Here is a 19,715-nt window from a genome sequence, read left to right as displayed (position 1 = left end):
CCACTTACCTCCCTCTACCATCACCTCTACCTCCCTCTACCATCACCTCTACCTCCACTTTCACCTCTACCTTCACCTCTACCTCCCTCTACCTTCACCTCTACCATCACCTCTACCTTCACCTCTACCTCCCTCTACCATCACCTTTACCTCCCCCCACCATCACCTCTCTCTCCCTCTCCTGTTAGCTGACAGTGTACTGACAGGTCCTGTTGTTGTTGTATACAGGAGCAGTACGTGTTCATCCATCAGTGCGTCTTGCTGATGTGGCAGAAGAAGAAGCAGCAGTCCATCACCTCCGACGTCATCTACGAGAATGCCAGCAAAACATAATGATGGAGACTCCTCCAGACGTAAGTCGCTCACACACAGGCCTCCGACAACAATCAATCACAAGTCAGCGTTCATGTTTCTCACCTCAACAAGGCTCTGCCCTGGTCCTGGTCCTGGTCCAACTGACCCACATCCGTCTTCTTTGTGTTGCAGGCTGCGAACACACCAACCTCCTGTGCTTCAGGCATCCATCTCTGCAGAAGAAGATCCGCTTCATCATCAGTTTCAAAACCAGCTCTGCAGAACATCTCGACGGCACGAGAGGACAAAAATCCAGTTTTTAGTTTGAGGTGGTGTGAAAGCACGGGACGGAGTTACGGGACGGAGTTTTGCCTTAAGGAGCCTTCACTGACTGACCAACATGAACCACAACCTGAGGAGCGTTCACCAGCTCCGTCCTGTGATTGGATGTCTACGCTGCGTCCTTCCTCGTTCAGTCGACGCGAGGCAACGAGTCAGCGCAGCCGAGTCAGCAGTTTATCATTTTAATTGTTTTGTAATCTCAGGAGAAGCTGAAGAACCAGCGAGCACACGGCCTCCTCCTCCTCTCCGCTCCTCCTCCGTCAGCTTTAGGTTTTTGCATCGTTGCTAGTTTCACCTCTCGTGCAGCTGTCCTGGCTTTTCACGCCGTGAGTGTCGGCGGTGGTAGATCGCAACGCGCCACACTGCCAAACACACCGACCACCCCGACACGCTGACCGCCCGCCAGGACCGCTGCACGGATCCGATTCACTGCAGACCCCAGCAAGCATTCGACCAACACTGGATCTCTGGAACACGAGCACAAGATTTTATGTGTCAGCTGTTTTTAACTGGACTCAGAGAAGCTTCAGGTTCTGTCCCACGACAACGTCACAATAGAACCTGGTGTTCTGTGAGGGGGAGTTCTGCTGCGGCCGGACAAACTCACATTCAGCCACAGAGACGTACTTTGGTACCAGTTTATCTCAATGCCGCTTGACGACATCTGAACTTTTGACCCCGCTGGTGGCACCACCGGCTGAGCGGCTGAATGTTTGCTGGGTCTGCACCAGAACTGAAGGGCACAAAAACATGAGCTGAAGGGAACGAGCACCTTTCTGTGGAAACATGAGTGCCTCACGGCGCCGTCAGAGGCCCGTTTAGAGACTGTGGTCGTAGAGCTGTAGTTTGTATTTGCACTGAGGCCTCGGAGCTGCCCGACCCGCTGACAGAGGAAGGGAAGTTTCTGCTGCTTCTGACTGTACAGCCGTGTTCGTCCCAACCCGTGCTCTCTGGACTCGATCTGAAGACGTAGACTAACTTTAGACTAGCAGAGGTTTGTGATCCGAATAGTTCTGTTTGGAAACGAATAGGAGAGAACTGGATCATATCAGACAGGATCTGCAGACAGAAGAGAGACTGTCAGAACTGCCAGAACCACCACGAAATTATATCAAGTTTCCCTTTCTGTGAAATGACACCTGAAACATATCTGCTCAGCTCGTGTCCAGGCCCGGCCTGGCCCGGCCTGGCCCAGCCTGGTCCAAGCTGTTCAACAGAGAGCTGCAACTACAATTTGTCACAATACAACTGCAAATACTGCCCAGAACCATGACCCGGTCCACAAGCTCCAACTAAATCAACACAAAGAAATGTTCATTTTTTTAATTTCACGTTTAAGTGTCCAAAGACTTCAGAACCCTCAGATTCTGTCACCGGCCCCGTCACATTTAACTCTACAACGTCTGTCGAGAAGGTTTCAGAACATAAACCCAAACTTTTAAACTAAAAACCCAAAATATTAGTTTTAATTATAAAACTTATTTATACTTTTATTTGTTTTGGAACGATTTTACATGAAGAGAAATATTTTCATCTTTATTCCAAAATTTGGATCAGCGCCTGAGAAACATCGATCACTATGTTTCAATACAAGAGGATTGGCTCACAGTTGGTACCAGAACGTGTTCATGTGGCCACAAACATTAAAACATAGATTTGTTCTGGACCAACACGTGTTGGGCCGACAGATCAGAGTCTAAACCTGAACGTTGGTTTAGGATGGTTCTTGCAGTTGTCCCTCTTAAATCTGTTCATCTCGGGTCGGTTCTAGGATCAAACCACGGCGAGGCTGTGACGGACCTCCTGAAGTCTTTGGGCACTTTAACAAACTCAGTGTTCACATTCAGAAACATTCATGAGTTCTGGTGTGAACGGACCTCATTCTGTCTCAAACACACGACTACTGGACAGAACATGGTTCTGAGGCGTCGGTGTGGACCGGTTGGTTCACCTCATGTTTCTGCTGAACGTTTGACTGGAGGCAGAATAAAGTCCACATGTCTCACCTCTGTTGACTGTAGAGAACCGACGGGTGTCGACCCGTCAGAGTCTCAACGCTGCATTCAGGATGTACAGGGTGCCGTCAGAATAAGAGCCACGAGTCTGATGGCTTCCTGTTGTGGTCCCTTCACAATAAAAGATAAAAAGTTACACATTAAATTTAATAAACTTTTAGTTTTGTTTCATTTTATTGGATGAAACTCTTCAGCAGAGTTTTTATCTCACAGACAAAATGTGTTTAAGGTTTAATGACGTGAATATTTGATATGACAGATCCGAACATCAAAGTCCAGATCTGTCGGTTCCGTTTTAAATAGTTCTGATGTGACAGGAGCATCCTGTGACTCCGCCCCCTCGTTCTGACGACACCTCGTATCAAATCAGAAAACAGAAAACTAAAAAAAAAGGAACAAATCAGTGAATGTGTGTCAAACGGCCGTCGGACACTCGAGTGTTGACTGTAAACGATTTGTCATTGTGGCCTTGTGGTTCAAACACCTGAAGTCTTTACCTGTTCGTTGGTCCGGTCCGGTCCGGTCCACTTGATCTGACACACGTTATGTTTCCCTCTTAGATATCAGACGTACTGTACATACTACTACTGCTTAACTATTCTGTTTCTACTCGTCATGACAAAGTAATTCTTGTGGAAATGTTGCTTTAGAAGGTTTGTTTTTTAAAAGTTGTTGTACCTGTGAATCATGTTTACTGAGCCACCGCTTCTCAGCACCACACGGTTCGGACTCTCGGCTGCTCGGAGACGTCGCAGAAAAAAAACATGCGAGCTAAAACGGCGGCAAGACGACGTCCGAGCGCTCAGCACGCTCACTCTTCTACGATTCTTTCTCTTGCTTCGTGTGTGTCCGGTCCGACTCGTACGTCTTTGGTGCCATTCTTGTGCATTGTGTCACTTAAGATCCGAGTTGATCTCGACCCGGATCATCGTCACCCAGTTTTAATGTGTGTGTGTGTTGAACAAAATAAAATGTTGCAGTTACGCTGGTCGTTTGTTTCTTTAACGCTCACATCAGAAAGTCTCACATCAAAAAAAAAAAAAAAAAAAAAAAGGAGTGGTGGCCCGCCACTCCTAAATCCTATGGAATTAGATTTGTGCCAAAAGAAACAAACAAAACTTCTTAAATGTCAAACAAAAACAGGAATTTGAGAGAACATAAAACTCATTTCAAAAATAAAACTTAGAACTGCAATCAAATAATTTGTCAAATAGTGTAAAATATTGGTCTTTTCCTCTTCTAATAATGCATTATTGTGTTTACGGTTCCCTCTGCTGGTTTCTCTCCACTCAGACTTTTGTGCTGACTCTCAGCTTTGCGCTCTCTCTGCAGCTCTGTCTCGTTTGCGCTCTCTGACTTTTTGTTTGCAGTTTTGGCACAAACCTCTCGGGTGGGCGGGCCTTTTCAGCAGAGCGTTCCCATTGGCTAATTAGATTTTGACTGACACAGCTCAGTACCTATAGGTAGGTAGCTAGCGCGCTAAATGTGTAAGTAGTTATGACATACATATATTGTTCTTCAGTGTCGTTGTCGTCGTCAACTAATTAGCCAATGGAGACGCTCTGCTGGAAAGGCCTGCCCACCCAAGAGGTTTGTGCCAAAACTGCAAACAAAAAGTCAGAGAGCGCAAACGAGACAGAGCTGCAGAGAGAGCGCAAAGCTGAGAGTCAGCGCAAAAGTCTGAGTGGAGAGAGACCAGCAGAGGGAACCGTAAACAAAATAATGCATTATTAGAAGAGGAAAAGACCAATATTTTACACTATTTGACAAATTATTTGATTGCAGTTCTAAGTTTTATTTTTGAAATGAGTTTTATGTTCTCTCAAATTCCTGTTTTTGTTTGACATTTAAGAAGTTTAGTTTGTTTCTTTTGGCACAAATCTAATTCCATAAAATCCTACCCACTGCTCCTTCAAATGTCGTCTTTTTTTTCTTTTTTTTTAAAATTGTCGCAAAAACAAAAAAAAAAAAAAAAAAAAGTCGCCTCACTTCATTTTATATTCCATAAATCAGCACACCTACGTTTGTTTTCTACAGAATCTGATAAAAGTTTTAATTCAGACAAAAGTTACTTTAAACAATTTGACAACAAATGTCAGAACCTCTAAATATAAACCTTCACAGTCTTTAGTTATCAGACTTTACTGTAGGAAATCTGTTTTCACTTTGACATTAAAGAGTTAAATTATATCGACCACGATTCCTTTTTATAGATTCTGTTTGATTCTAGTTCATTCAGTTCTACGTTCATTTGGGTCAGTCAGAACTTGTAATAATCCTAAAACGTGGTTTCACCTCCAACAGATCGGACCGGTTTGTCTTTAACATGACGACCAGGAACCAGCTGCACTCTGATCACATATAATTGATTGATTACCTCATCGTGATCCATCCTGCGCTCTCAGTCAGGCTTCACAGTTCTTCAGGTGGCGCTGGTGTCGTCCCGCTGTCGTCCACAGGCGGCGCTACAATCAGACTGAAACGTTCCTCATCGTCACTTTAACATCAAATATAAACATTAAAGCAGAAAAAGATGTTGTGTCACTCACCACGTCTGCAGCTGCTGAGGCTAACGTCACGTTAGCTTCCAGACGGACCCGGCGAGTTCTGGAGGTTCTGAACCTTCACGCTCGTTAACGTGAAACGACGACTTCGACCTCTGAGGTCCAGACCCGACAAGCCGATTTACATCTGAAGGAACTGATGGATTCTAAACTTTAAACCATAAGAAACATTTGAACGTCCTGATGTCTGTTCAAACTGTCGTGTGTAAGAACAGTCGGACGAACAAAGGACACCGAGTCTTGGACCTTACCAGACACTCAGAACCAGTGTCGGGTCCACTCATGGTTGTTGAGGTTCAGATCAGACGAACAAACTGAGCGACGACAAGATGATTTTTTATAAAAGTTTTATTGCAGAATGAGATTTATGATGAAAAGGCACCATGAAGACTACACATGTGGTTCTGGACTAAGTTCTGGCTAATGCTGCGTTCTGATTGGCTTCTAGAACTGATTGGGTACAAGGACAGTTCACTAACACATCGACTGTAATCAGCGCTCGTTAACAACACACATGATCCAGAAGCTGAACTGCTCGGCTGCAATGGTCAGACCAGAACAGAACAGAACAGAACAGCACTCGACACTGGACCAGAACGAGACAATCAGCGCCGCAGGGATCGACCCGGCTGATTCTTTGCACATCTTCATGTAAAGCGTTTACATACATGTTCTATCACATCTACAGAGGACGGCTCGTCATCGACGCTCAGAGAGAAACATCAGGTCCGAATGAAAACAGAACCACATTAACGACTCAGCGTTAATTTAACGTCACGTTTTCTGCTGCTGCATCTCAAACACTGGACCGTCAGCAGGTCCGGTGAGAAACATCCCGTCAGAACTCCAACTTGTGAGTTTATTTTGTCGACTTATTAGACTTTAACATCTTCAGCTGAATCTACTGGCTGTCTGACTATCAGAGCCGGGGCAGTCTGGGCCGGGCCGGGCCGGGGCGAGGCTAGCTGGTTAGCATGCTAACTTCATGGTTGTTTCTTCACACTTTAATCTTTTGAACATTTTAAACTCAAATTCTGGACATATTTTACAAAAGTATCATTTTTACATCTTCTATAATTTTCCACTTTCTGTCCACAAACGAACGGCATCGAATTCAAGACGACTCGTCATCCAGTCGTCGTGACAACGGTCAGTGTTAGCATGAAGCTAACAGTCAGCTGACTACATTCACCTCAGTGTTTCACCTGTTCAACCTAAAACAATCGTCAGTTCTCATGTTCGACTCTCCGCAGAGAAACATTTATATTTTTATATTTTTATTATTTATTGTGCAAAAAGCGCCGATCACCTCTGTGTGTCTCTAACTACATCACATGTTCAGAAATCAGACTGCGATTAGAAAGTTTTTGTGCATTTCAAGAAAAGGATTAAACTTCTTTGTTTTTCAGTCGATCATCTTTAACTTCTTGATCAAACTAAACTATGAATATCATAATTCTGTCTCCAACATGCAGTTAGATCTCTGCGTACGTTCATGTTTCAACATTCATCTTTTGTTATCTGTCCCTCGTATGAAGCCTCATCTTCATCATCATCATCTTCATCAGTGGAACACCTGCAGCGTCTCCTGAACATGTGCAGTGTTGAACTTTTGTTCCAGGATCATCTTTAATATGGACGCTTTGACACTTAAAGGAGCAGTTCACTCCGTCCTCCTCCTGATGATAGAAAGTCGAGGTTCTTTAACATCTAATCAGAATCCGTCCTGACAACAACGTGTTTTCTCATGAGCATAAAAATCTGAAGAAAACATTTGAACTGGCGCCGACAGGAGAAACTGCCGGCGACTCTCTGAGCATCAGGTCACGTTGTCTCACTGTGAAGCTCCAGAAACAGAGAGCGGACTGCCATCAGCGGACAGGAGGAGGGATTTAATGTGAACTGTTCCTTTAAATCATTCACCGTCTGATGGACGTCACAGATCTGAGGTCAGCTGTGACGAGATGAAATCTTTGTTTGGATCCACATGAAGTCTGTGACGCTCCGACTTTAATACTGAGAGGTTCTGCTTTGGAAAACGAGCTTCGGTCCAACGGACCCGAAGCCACAACAGAGTCCAGAAGTGTTCTGATGAACTTCAGGCATATGTGGCAGAATGTTCTCTCTGACAGTCAGTCGGCCCGGTCCGTTTTAAATGTTCCTACGGAGACGAGCTGAGCAGCTCCTGACGGCGCCGCATGATCTCCACAAACTTGGCGTGGTCCGCCGCCGCCTGAGGATCAAGAGTGCGAGAAAACAGCAGGCTGCAGTGTGAGAGAATAAAAATGAGAGGAGGAGGAGGAGGGAGGAAGGAGGGAGGATGGGAGGAGGGAGGGAGGGAAGGAGGGAGGAGGGAAGGAGGGAAGAAGGGAAGGAAGAGGGAAGAGGGAGGAGGGAGAGGGAGGAGGGAGGGAGGGAGGAGGAAGAGGGAGGGAGGGAGGGGGAGGAGGGGGAGGAGGGGAGGAGGGAGGAGGGAGGAGGGAGGAGGAAGGAAGGAAGAGGGAAGAGGGAGGAGGGAAGAGGGAGGAGGGAGGAGGGGAGGAGGAGGGAGGGAGGAAGGGAGGAGGGAGGGAGGGGAGGAGGGAGGAGGGAGGAAGGGAGGAGGGAGGAAGGGAGGAGGGAGGAGGGAGGAAGGACGAAGAAGGGAAGGAAGAGGGAGGAGCCACGTGGAGCTCAGTGGGTGCTGCCTTCGTCAAAAGACTCCACCCCTGAGTCACAGGTGCTGGCTGCTAGTTTCTCCTGCCGCCTCCTCATGATCTCCTGCAGCTCAGAGCCTGAACGCTTCTGGAGACGGAGGACAGAAGGAGGAGGAGGAGGAGGAGCAGGAGGAGGTGAAGAGGAGGAGGAGGAGGAGGAGGTGGTGAAGCGGAGGAGGACAGAAGGAGGAGGAGGACGTGAAGGAGGAGGAGGAGGAGACAGCAGACAGACAGCAGTTAGTCTCTGGACAGATATGAAACACGTCTTCATGTTTGAAGCTTCTACGCAGCAGAAGATTTTATCAGAGGGTTAAAATCTTCGGGTCGGTCCGGACTCTTTAAACGGACCCGGCCGACCTCAGGAGCCTGCGGCTGCTGCGAGCTGTGGAGAGCATGACATCAGCAGGATGAGTCAGGGTGCATGCTGGGAGCGAACACAGCGAGCGTCTCAACAACTTTCTACAAAAACTAATTAATAAAAACATGAAGAATCAAGACTCAACTAAAACTAATCAATCAATAATCACATATTTTAATTAATCAATAAATGATGAAATGAATACATTAATAAATGTATAAATATCTGCAGGTTGTTATAAAATATTTTTCTTCACCAGTTTCTGAGTTTTCTACTCGTTTTATTTTTTGTCTGTTAATAAAAACAGAATCTGAATGTCGAGAAACAGTTTTATTAAATTATAAGTTAATAATAATAATGATGATTTAACAACAAACGTCTTTAACGTTTCACACGTCAACTGTTTGATTTCTGTTACATTTAATAACAAACTTGTTAATATTTATTTCACTGTTTACAAACATTGTAAATGTTTTAGTGGTAAAAGTCAAAAGAATATTAACTTAAGTTTAATTAAATGAAATTAGTTATATTAAGTTTTGGAGCCGTTGGTGCCGGTCCAACAGAACCTTACGTGACTTTTATCAGCGACATAAATCACAAGTTTCTGCTTAACGTCTGCGACGATCAACGATCAATAATTAATAGACAGAAATAATCCTCAGCCTCTGAATCAATCTGAGCTGCAGCATCACCAACAGTTTGGTTCTGTTCTGGTTCTGAGCGGTGAAGAAGGCTGACTGAACACAAACCAACACGACGAGAAGAAATCAGATCCCGCGTGAGGCCGAAGACGTTTACAGGAACGATTTTCTGTTTTTAATTTAACTGAATTCTGGAGACGATCTGAAGAACGACAGGTTGTAAGAAAATAAACATTTCAGTGAGTCGAGATCATGTGACCTGAGGCGGCCATGTTGGAAACACTTCTACAGTCAGCTGACTGCTAGCTGAAGCTAAGCTAGCACACAGAGCACTCTTACATCTCTACATCCTGGTCTCTACAAGGCAGGGGGCGGGGTCAGAGGGAAACGGGAAGTGCAAGGTTCTGTAGCAGGTTCTGTAGGAGGTTCTGTAGCAGGTTCTGTAGGAGGTTCTGTAGCAGGTTTTGTAGCAGGTTCTGTAGCAGGTTTTGTAGCAGGTTCTGTAGCAGGTTCTGTAGCAGGACTGACTTCAGCCGCAGCAGGGGGACAAATATAACCTTAGAATGCTGCTACACATGAAACGGCTGCGACTTCGTTCTGACGGCCAGATTCAGAAAGTCAGTTAAAGTGATTTGTTTTATAGGACAGACGGCAGAAACACTTTGAGGTGTTCACACAGAGACAAGACGTCCAAGTCTCGAGTCAGCAAGTCAAGTCCAGTCAGGCAGCAGGATGTCAAAGAACTCTGAGTCCGAGTCAGAAATGATTCTCCAGCTGCTCTGAACGTCGGTGAAGACAAACATGGAGGCGAGTCGTTGGACTTTACAGACTGAAGCGTCTCCATGATGCTGAACCGGGCTTCCATCGGACGGCGTCACTTTAGAAGTGTACTTGTTCTTTAAGTCTGGCCATCAGAACGAAGCTGCGAGCGTCTGTACCTGAACACGATACCTGAATGAACGTGGTTACAGACCCAGAAGATCAAAGGAGGTCAGAAGAAGACCTGCAGGTGGAAACAGAACCGAACACCAGAGCAGGGATAGAAAGCTTACAGACCCTCACACACCTGCAGCTCGCGGGACATTAAGTCCTCACAGTTGACCCACAAGAAACAAGAATACACAAGTGATGTCATCAGAAGATGTAAGTGAGTGTCGGTGACATCATGTTTGACCTCTGACACTCACCTCCAGCGCCGCCTTCTGGACCGTCACCTGGCTGAAGACTCGAGCGCCGTCGTCGGGACAAACCGTCTTCAGCTCCTCTTTGTTCAGAGAAAACAGCTGAGCTCCGGTCAGAACCCCCAGACTGGTGATGGTCCTGCACAGAGGACAGAACCGCCACCGTCAGGTCCGACATACAACACACACCTGGACACACCTGGACACACCTGGACACACCTGGACTTTTTATCTAGATCAAAGTTACAAGTTTTCTACAGTCAGTGCATGACCAGACGCCAGAATCAGAACAGAATCACAATAGAATCATCATACAACATTGTGACGATTCAGTTATTGATCGAGTGAAAACGCTCTTTCTAACTTCCTGACAGTTAACAGAACAATCAGTTAATTGGCTGATTGTTCTGATCGGTCACCCAGTGATGATATATGGACCAGTGGTGGTTCTAGACCAGTTTTAATAGGGGGGCCAGGTTGGGACCGGCTTTTTTATTAGGGGGCACATACAACCCGGGAAAAAGGATAAATCCCTCATTCAGACAAAACAGTGTTTACAATTTCAGCAGTTTTGATTGGGTAGTAAACTGCTGAGACACTTTATTTCTGTCTTTCCCTTCAAAACAAAATCATTGCAAGAAATCTGTCATTGTGTTATTGATGCAGACTCCCTGTCGGGGGGCCACAGGGGGGTCCAGACTCAGAGTTATGGGGGCACTGGCCCCTGTTGGCCCCCCCTAGAACCGCCCCTGATATGGACGTCACCTCTGACTATAAACAGGGTCGACTCCCGGGTCAGGACCAGCCAGGTGAAGACCAATAAACCCAAAATGAAGACAAGTCTGTCCCGGTCCCAGGTCAAGACTCGCAATCACAGGTCAAGACCAGCAGGTCCGAAATAAAGACGACCAGGTTCCGAGTCCCAGGTCAGCCCCAACAAACAAGTCAAGACCAGCAAATTAAAGTTAAATCCAATATTTACCAAATCCAGACCAAGTCCCACATGAGGACGGTTCTGGCCCAGTTCTAAGTCAGTTCAACACCAACATTTGATTTTATGTGCTAACTGTTTCATGTTTGTGGTTCCAGGCAGACGGGCCTGCTGGTCGGGGGGTCTGCCGGGTCGCAGGTTCTGACTGTACTGACACTCACACTGGACTGAAGCCTTTGGCCTCCAGCCAGGCTCGGACGTCGTCAGGTGACGAGTCGTAGGTGATGCTGACGGACGGCTGGTTGCTGCTGCCGCTGCGAGAAGGAACCTGAAACTTCTTCTGAGCGCTGCGACCCAGCGTCAGTCTGTGCATCAGCTCGTCCTGGACCTCCTCCATGTTGGACTTCCTGCCTGCAGGGGACCGTCACAATGAAAAGAATTAGATTTGGGGCCAGTAAGAGGAAGTCGGGTCCAAACATCCCAGAATATAAAACTCGACTGACTGCCGTCACAACTCAGATCAGAAAGTTTGACTGGACTCACGGTTGAAGGGCGCCGGCCTCTGGTTGCTGTGGTCCCTCATGGCGACGCTGCCGTTGTCGCTGGACGTGACGCTGTCCTGGCGGTTCACCGTGCTGCTGCTGGCGGCCGGCTTGGCGGGCTCGGGCGCTGGAGGAGGCAGCGGCGGCGTGGGGAGCCTGGCGGGGGCCGGAGGGGGCGGCGTGGGAGCCGGAGGCATCGGAGTCACCACCGGTTTACTGGGGACGTAGTCGGTCCTGGTGGTCTGTTTCTGACAGAGGACAGGGTTCACTGTGACAGGCTGAAGGTTCAGACGCAGACGCCAACAGAAAACGTGCTCATGTGAAAGTCGTCTGTTTGTCGTTTACCTCGTTCAACTCTCCCAGTAATTGCTGGAGACGTGAAATGAAACATAAAACATAACAGATGGTGGAGATGAAACAAAATGTTCTGATCACTGCAGGAACTGAACCGACCGGTTCATCTGGAGCTAAACACCAACATCAGCCTGAAGACGGACTCTTAAAGGAACAGTCGGACGTGTCCAAACATCTGTCAGCCGGCGCACAGGCTACACGCTTGATATCATCGATGTGTTAGCCTAGCTTAGCACAAACACTGGAGGCAGAGGGGAACTGCTAGCATAGCTGCATGTTGTGTGTCGTTACTGACCAGGTGTGAAACTAGATTTTAAACAGCAGACGTGGTTTAAAAACAGGAAACAGGTGAATGTGTTTGTGAGTCGACTGTTCCTTTAAGGTTCTCAGTGAAGGTTCACTACAGGAGACTAGAAGCACTCGTTAGCACTCGTCACACTCGTTAGCACTCGTCACACTCTTTAGCACTCTTTAGCACTCGTCGCACTCTTTAGCACTCTTTAGCACTCATCACACTCTTTAGCACTCTTTAGCACTCGTCGCACTCTTTAGCACTCTTTAGCACTCTTTAGCACTCTTTAGCACTCTTTAGCACTCATCACACTCTTTAGCACTCTTTAGCACTCGTCGCACTCTTTAGCACTCTTTAGCACTCATCACACTCTTTAGCACTCTTTAGCACTCGTCGCACTCTTTAGCACTCTTTAGCACTCGTTAGCACTCTTTAGCACTCTTTAGCACTCTTTAGCACTCATCACACTCTTTAGCACTCTTTAGCACTCGTCACACTCGTCGCACTCTTTAGCACTCTTTAGCACTCGTTAGCACTCATCACACTCTTTAGCACTCTTTAGCACTCGTCGCACTCTTTAGCACTCTTTAGCACTCGTTAGCACTCGTCACACTCGTTAGCACTCTTTAGCACTCTTTAGCACTCTTTAGCACTCGTCACACTCGTTAGCACTCTTTAGCACTCTTTAGCACTCTTTAGCACTCGTCACACTCTTTAGCACCCGTTAGCACTCGTCACACTCGTCCTACCTTGAACAACTCAAACTCCTTCTTTGGCATCATTAGCTTAAATAATGGAGAATGAGACATGAGTGGAGGTGAGACGTGATGTCATGAGCTGGTGGTGATGTCATAAGGCCTCCAGGTGTCCTACCTGTATGGTGTGGCTGTAGATGGGCTCTCCTCTGCCGGTCATGTCCACCGCCTTGGTGATCTCCAGGATGTTGTTTGGCACGTAGCCCGACGCCCCGCAGCCGTTACGGACCTTCCACCACTGCTTCCTGTCGTCCAGAACCTGACAGACGAGCGACCGGACCGTCAGTGTTGGTTCTGCTTGTTGGTCCTGCTACAGCTGTTTTCATGTGTTATCAGGTGAACTGATGATCAATACTGATCAGAAATATAATCTAATTAATCCAATCAGATCGTGGAAGACTCTCTGATTTACAGCTTGTTTTCTATGAGCCACAAATTGTATTAATAATGTTTGTGAGGAATCATCGGACCGGTTCTGTTGGTCTTTGAGAACATTAGTGTGGTTCTGAGGGGTTCTGTACCTGGACAGGTCAGATTCTGATCAGATTCTGATCTTTTATCTGAAGCCGGCACACATGATGATGATCATGAGCTGATTAAAGTTATCTGAGGTGGATTTTGTTTTTTTTTTTATATTTTGATCAAAAACATCAAACTTTCATCAGATTCTGCCTCAAAAACTCAACATGTGTAAAATGTTTGTAAGTTAACAAGTAATAATAAATACATTTAAATGTTGTGAATCAAAATAAACACTTTAAAAACACGTCTTTGTATTCTCGAAGTCGAACAAACACATTTTAGAACTCAAATCAAACTGAAGTGTGAAATTAATCAAGTTTTGTTTTGAAGCGTTCGTTTGGTTTGTGGCTCGTCAACAAAAGTCTTAAAATACATTTCAATAACTGATATTTATATTATGGGATGTTAATGAGAGAAAGATGGTTGAGTTCACCTCGACGACCTCGTCCTTCAGCACCGACAGCTCCGTGTTGTTTCTCGCCACAAAGTCATATTTAGATTTGGCAAACAGCGTCGACGGGCCTCTGCTGTCAGCATCAAAACTCCTGCAGTGTGTCAACCAATCACAGCGTCAGGAGTTATCAATAACTACAACAGGAACAGACATCTGATACTGTCACACACACACACACACACACACACACACACACACACACACACACACACACAGTCGCTGCATGGTGAAGCTACGACACGTTAACGACATCACAGCCGAGGAGAAGTGTCCCGACAGATCAGAGTCTGAAGGAAGTTTCACCCAGAATGAAGAATAATTATAATTACACACCGACAGTGAGAAGAGACAGACGACTGATTCATCAATAAAATATGAATAAAAACACAAAGAAACATTAATAATAATTTTGTTTTGTAGTCTAAATGTAACACAGATAAACGTTTGTGTTATTGATGAATGAGTCTCCACAGATCAGCAGCAGTTAACAGCTGGTCAGGGATCAGTTCTCCAGGGCGTCACGTGACCTCGTGGTTACCGGCGGCTGACGGCGTGTTTAAAAGCAGCCATGGCCGCGTCCTGATCCAGGATCTGCATGCGTGGGCAGGAGGTGTTGAAGGCGTACCCGTCTGCAGGAGGGAACATCTGCACCGCCGACTGCACAGACACAAACAGGAAGTCAGTGACCCGCCGGACTCTCGACCCCGGGGGACGTTAATGTGTGACGGATGGCCACCAACCTCCTGAGCCAGCCGCATCATCATCTCCTCTCGTCGGAGGATCTCGGCGGTGGCGAGACTCTCGGCCAGCTGGGTCAGATCCTGCTCTCTGGACGGCGCCGCCGACGGAAACACCGGCGGCTCCCAGCCGTCACGAAACCTCAGAACACACGGAGGGAAGTAGTGATCCCTGGGCCACTCCAGCCTACACACACACACACACACACACACACACACACACACACACACACACACACACACAGATACACACACACACACACACAGACTTGTGTTTATCTTCAGGTACCAGCCGAGTCATCATGTCGTCTCCATGGTTACATATTAAGAAGCAGAACCCTCTGTTGGACCGGACTAACACGACCAGAACACGTCAACAAGGCTTCTAGCTGAAGATGATATCTGGACCTGTTCAGCAGCTGGGCTCAAAACATGAACCCCGGTTCTGCTGAACCTCCCACAGAGCCTCGTGGTGTCGGACCCCGCCACCGCCTCACCTGCACTTGGTCCAGCCGTCTCCCAGCGTGACCCACAGGTGTCTCTCCTCCGCCGTCCCCGAGGCGTGCAGGAAGTCGATGGCCTCTCTGGTCAACAGAGGAACCACCACGCTGCGAGCCAGGTCCACACTGCCAGACGCCTGGATCACCTGGAGGACAGGTGGAGGTGGAGGAGGAGGAGGAGGAGGAGGAGGAGGACAGGTGGAGGACAGGTGGAGGACAGGAGGAGGACAGGTGGAGGACAGGTGGAGGACAGGTGGAGGACAGGAGGAGGACAGGTGGAGGACAGGAGGAGGACAGGTGGAGGACAGGAGGAGGACAGGTGAAGGAGGACAGGTGGAGGAGGAGGACAGGTGGAGGAGGAGGAGGACAGGTGGAGGAGGAGGAGGACAGGTGAAGGAGGACAGGTGGAGGAGGAGGACAGGTGGAGGTGGAGAACAGGTGGAGGACAGGTGGAGGTGGAGGAACAAGACAAAGTGAATCTGAGCTGCAAGCAAATAATTTGAACAAACAAGAAGAAGCAACGAAGCGTCACTGACCATCCTCAGGGGAGAGAACAGGAAGTGCAGCAGGTCCACAGCGCTGGGGTTCTGGATGTGGTCCTTCAGTTTCCCCTGTGGGTCACACACGCACACACGCACACACACACACACACACACACACACACACACACTCTGAATACAAGCTCACAATACAACTCTGACTCCTGTAATCAGATTACTTGGCTGCTCCTACCAGCTGGTTGAAGGCGTGTTTGAACTTCTGCAGACAGTCGACGAACTCGTCCTCGCCCGGAGGTTTGGACCGCAGCGTCAGGACGCCCTCTGGTGGTGAAGAGGAGGAGGCAGCGTGATGAAGAGACAGCAAGTTCAAACACAACAACACATTCATAGATATGATTCATTTAGGAAGGAAGGAAGGAAGGAAGGAAGGAAGGAAGGAAGGAGGGAAGGAAGGAAGGAAGGAGGGACTGTCTGTGACCGTCTGTCTGAATGTTCTGATCCAGCAGAGGTTCTGTTTGAATCCTCTTGTTATGGACGTTTATTATTGACGCTAACTGTGTTGATCAGCAGGACGTGTGTGATGTCACTTCCTGTGAGACTCTGTGTGTGTGTTTGAGTCACTGAACAGACGTCAGACATGCTGCAGGTTCCCAGTGAACGGGTCAGAACCCTCCTCACCTCCTGGACCTTTTTTGCCCTTCTTGGTCTTCTTCCTCTTGGACAGCTCGGTGAACGCCTCGGCAGCTTTCTGAAGTTTGGTGACGAAGAACTCGATGTCGTCCAGGATGTGGTTCAGGATTTGCTGCAGGAAAAAAAAAGGTTCAGAGAAGGTTCTGCCTCCGGGTTCATCTCTAACGTGAGCGATCCAACCCAAACAGACGCGGCTCTGATCGCTCCTCATCTTTTCTTTACATAAGCAGATTTTCCTCAAAGCTTCTGAACTCTGCTGATGCTCAGATCAAACTTCATCAGATTAACTGTGACGAGCTCGGCTGCTCTCGGGTCAGTCACGAACCGGACTCACCACGTCTCGGTCCACTCGGGCTGCGGTCATCTCCACCGGCCCGTCCTCCTCCGACAACTGTCTCTGCTTCTCATCTGCTCACACAGCAATCAATAACCAATAATCAGTATGATAATCACTCACATCTGTAGTTACACATGGGACCAGCTGAGAGTCGAGACAAAGACACACAGAACACACTCACATCATCAATCATCTGATAATCATCTTCATCAATCATCTGATAATCATCTTCATCAATCATCTGATAATCATCTTCATCAATCATCTGATAATCATCTTCATCAATCATCTGATAATCATCTTCATCAATCATCTGATAATCATCTTCATCAATCATCTGATAATCATCTTCCTCAATCATCAAATCAATGTTTCAGTTGTTTCATCTTGCTAACAACAATTCAAATCAACAAACTAAAGAGCTTTAAATCAATAATCAATAATCAGAAATACATTGAAGTCTTTATTTATCTGATGTGAATCCTGATTGGCTGGTTTTGTGACATCACTCACAGTCTTGCTGCTCATTGGTCCAGGCTGACCAGGCGGCCGCTCGACTCCTCACGTCCACCTGATTGGACGAGGCCGGTGGCTCGGGGGCGGGGGCAGCAGGGGGAGGGGGGATGATCCCGTCACTCTTCAGGATCATCCTGCAGACAGACGGACAGACAGATCAGCCAATCAGCTGTCAGCATGCTGACAGGAGCTGTGAGAGCTGCGGCTGATTGGTTCTTACTTGAGCGTCTCCGGTCTCTTCTTCACCTTCCCTCCTCTGGCGTCGCTCACGGCGCTCTCGATGTCGGCGTGGATCAGAGTCGCCTGAGGAAACATCAACAGCTCAGTCCAACACTCAGACCGCCACACATGGAGCTCTGTGATTGGTCCGCTGTCGTTCATCATATTCAGACATCTTACATATATCATCAAATGTTTAAACTAACACGAGGAAGTCACGGAGGCTGGAGGACCTGCAGAGTCTCTGCAAGGTCCAGGGTCCCTGAAAATGTTCCAGGACCCTGGACCAGGTGAAGTGGTAACTCAGGTGACATCACCGCTGTTACCATGGTTACCGGCAGCTGGATACAGTCATAACAGGCGGCGGCACAGACAAGATGATATCTGAACGGACCAATCCAAGCCGCTTACCTTGATGTCGTCACACTGGAACAGGTGCAGGTCCGGTTTGGTCTGACCCGAGTCTTTACACACCAGAGCCAGGATGGAGTCGTAGCTGCAGGCGTTCATCACGGCCTGGCAGTGCTGGATCGTCCCGACCGGGAAGTTCTCCAGCTCGTTCTGAAAACACGAGAACACCCTGAGCACCGAGCGCTGACGGGTCGAGGACTTTATCCTGTTTGGATCTTTGATACGTGAGGAACATCAGCTGCTCTGTTTAGATCACGGTAATATTTCATCAGAACAAGCTGATGGTTTTTATCTCTTATTGATTTCTGTCGACAGTGTTTCAATCAGAAGTTGATCGACTTATTAATTATTAACAGACTTCATGACCTCACAGCTCTGTGTGACCTCACAGTTCTGTGACCTCACAGCTCTGTGACCTCACAGCTCTGTGACCTCACAGTTCTGTGACCTCACAGCTCTGTGACCTCACAGCTCTGTGACCTCACAGCTCTGTGTGACCTCACAGCTCTGTGACCTCACAGCTCTCTGTGACCTCACAGCTCTGTGACCTCACAGCTCTGTGACCTCACAGCTCTGTGTGACCTCACAGCTCTGTGTGACCTCACAGCTCTGTGACCTCACAGTTCTGTGACCTCACAGCTCTGTGACCTCACAGCTCTGTGTGACCTCACAGCTCTGTGACCTCACAGCTCTGTGTGACCTCACAGCTCTGTGTGACCTCACAGCTCTGTGTGACCTCACAGCTCTGTGACCTCACAGTTCTGTGTGACCTCACAGCTCTCTGTGACCTCACAGCTCTGTGACCTCACAGCTCTGTGACCTCACAGCTCTGTGTGACCTCACAGCTCTGTGTGACCTCACAGCTCTGTGACCTCACAGTTCTGTGACCTCACAGCTCTGTGACCTCACAGCTCTGTGACCTCACAGCTCTGTGTGACCTCACAGCTCTGTGACCTCACAGTTCTGTGACCTCACAGCTCTGTGACCTCACAGCTCTGTGTGACCTCACAGTTCTGTGACCTCACAGTTCTGTGACCTCACAGCTCTGTGACCTCACAGCTCTGTGTGACCTCACAGCTCTGTGTGACCTCACAGCTCTGTGACCTCACAGCTCTGTGTGACCTCACAGTTCTGTGTGACCTCACAGCTCTGTGACCTCACAGCTCTGTGACCTCACAGCTCTGTGTGACCTCACAGCTCTGTGTGACCTCACAGCTCTCTGTGACCTCACAGCTCTGTGACCTCACAGTTCTGTGACCTCACAGCTCTGTGACCTCACAGCTCTGTGACCTCACAGCTCTCTGTGACCTCACAGCTCTGTGACCTCACAGTTCTGTGACCTCACAGCTCTGTGACCTCACAGCTCTGTGACCTCACAGCTCTCTGTGACCTCACAGCTCTGTGACCTCACAGCTCTGTGACCTCACAGTTCTGTGACCTCACAGTTCTGTGACCTCACAGCTCTGTGTGACCTCACAGTGACCTCACAGCTGTGTGGCTCCGCCCCGTCCTCACCTTGGTCTCCTGGTCGATGAGGCTCACAGTCTTCTCCTCCACCTGCAGCAGCATCTCCTGAGTCCACACCTTCCCTTTGGCGTCCAGCAGGCGGAGACGTCTCACTCCGTCGTCCACCGTGATCATCCCGTCTTTACGGTCCAACACGAACGTGGTCAGGTGCTGAAGATCCAGAACAGAGACATGGAGACAAGATGGCGGCTCAGTCTGCAGATATCATCATCATCATCATCATCACAGCTGACGTCTCATCTTCTTTATTCTCTCGTTTGTTTGTTTGTTGTAATTTTGACTTTTTTTTCATGTTAATTATTTTCTGTGAAGTTATTTTTCTTACTGTAACTTC

The 19,715-nt window shown here is 47.9% G+C and overlaps 1 protein-coding gene and 1 long non-coding RNA gene across 10 annotated transcripts in view; one reads left to right on the top strand and one right to left on the bottom strand.

Annotated features, from left to right (window-relative positions):
* Positions 1–203: 203 nt before the first annotated feature.
* On the top strand, positions 204–3,634 carry LOC115595823 (uncharacterized). Its single transcript, XR_003986783.1, has 2 exons — positions 204–353; positions 487–3,634. It is a non-coding gene; the product is annotated as an uncharacterized LOC115595823 (long non-coding RNA).
* Positions 3,635–5,545: 1,911 nt separating this feature from the next.
* Positions 5,546–19,715, bottom strand: part of eps8a (EGFR pathway substrate 8a, signaling adaptor) — a 41,158-nt gene continuing 26,988 nt past the window's right edge. For 4 of the 9 annotated variants that reach the window (XM_030440567.1, XM_030440569.1, XM_030440571.1 and 1 more), the window contains exons 5-23: positions 19,370–19,531; positions 17,855–18,004; positions 17,445–17,527; positions 17,222–17,358; positions 16,706–16,779; positions 16,360–16,483; positions 15,914–16,002; positions 15,718–15,792; positions 15,179–15,327; positions 14,685–14,868; positions 14,483–14,601; positions 13,924–14,035; positions 13,087–13,227; positions 12,963–12,998; positions 11,913–11,936; positions 11,569–11,815; positions 11,247–11,436; positions 10,101–10,233; positions 7,794–7,999 (exon numbers count right to left, since the gene is read on the bottom strand). In XM_030440567.1, the coding sequence (XP_030296427.1) occupies positions 7,889–7,999; positions 10,101–10,233; positions 11,247–11,436; positions 11,569–11,815; positions 11,913–11,936; positions 12,963–12,998; positions 13,087–13,227; positions 13,924–14,035; positions 14,483–14,601; positions 14,685–14,868; positions 15,179–15,327; positions 15,718–15,792; positions 15,914–16,002; positions 16,360–16,483; positions 16,706–16,779; positions 17,222–17,358; positions 17,445–17,527; positions 17,855–18,004; positions 19,370–19,531 (2,340 nt within the window). In that variant the 3' untranslated portion in view covers positions 7,794–7,888. Of the gene's footprint in view, positions 7,449–7,793; positions 8,000–9,864; positions 9,917–10,100; positions 10,234–11,246; positions 11,437–11,568; positions 11,816–11,912; positions 11,937–12,962; positions 12,999–13,086; positions 13,228–13,923; positions 14,036–14,482; positions 14,602–14,684; positions 14,869–15,178; positions 15,328–15,717; positions 15,793–15,913; positions 16,003–16,359; positions 16,484–16,705; positions 16,780–17,221; positions 17,359–17,444; positions 17,528–17,854; positions 18,005–19,369; positions 19,532–19,715 lie in introns of those variants that run through there. The other 5 variants (XM_030440576.1, XM_030440572.1, XM_030440575.1 and 2 more) reach the window with 5 other exon arrangements.

The sequence above is a fragment of the Sparus aurata genome, chromosome 14 (genome assembly GCF_900880675.1).
Source record: "Sparus aurata chromosome 14, fSpaAur1.1, whole genome shotgun sequence".
Lineage (NCBI taxonomy): Eukaryota > Metazoa > Chordata > Actinopteri > Spariformes > Sparidae > Sparus > Sparus aurata.
Note: the sequence above shows the minus strand (reverse complement) of the source record. Positions and strands in the feature narration are given on the sequence as shown.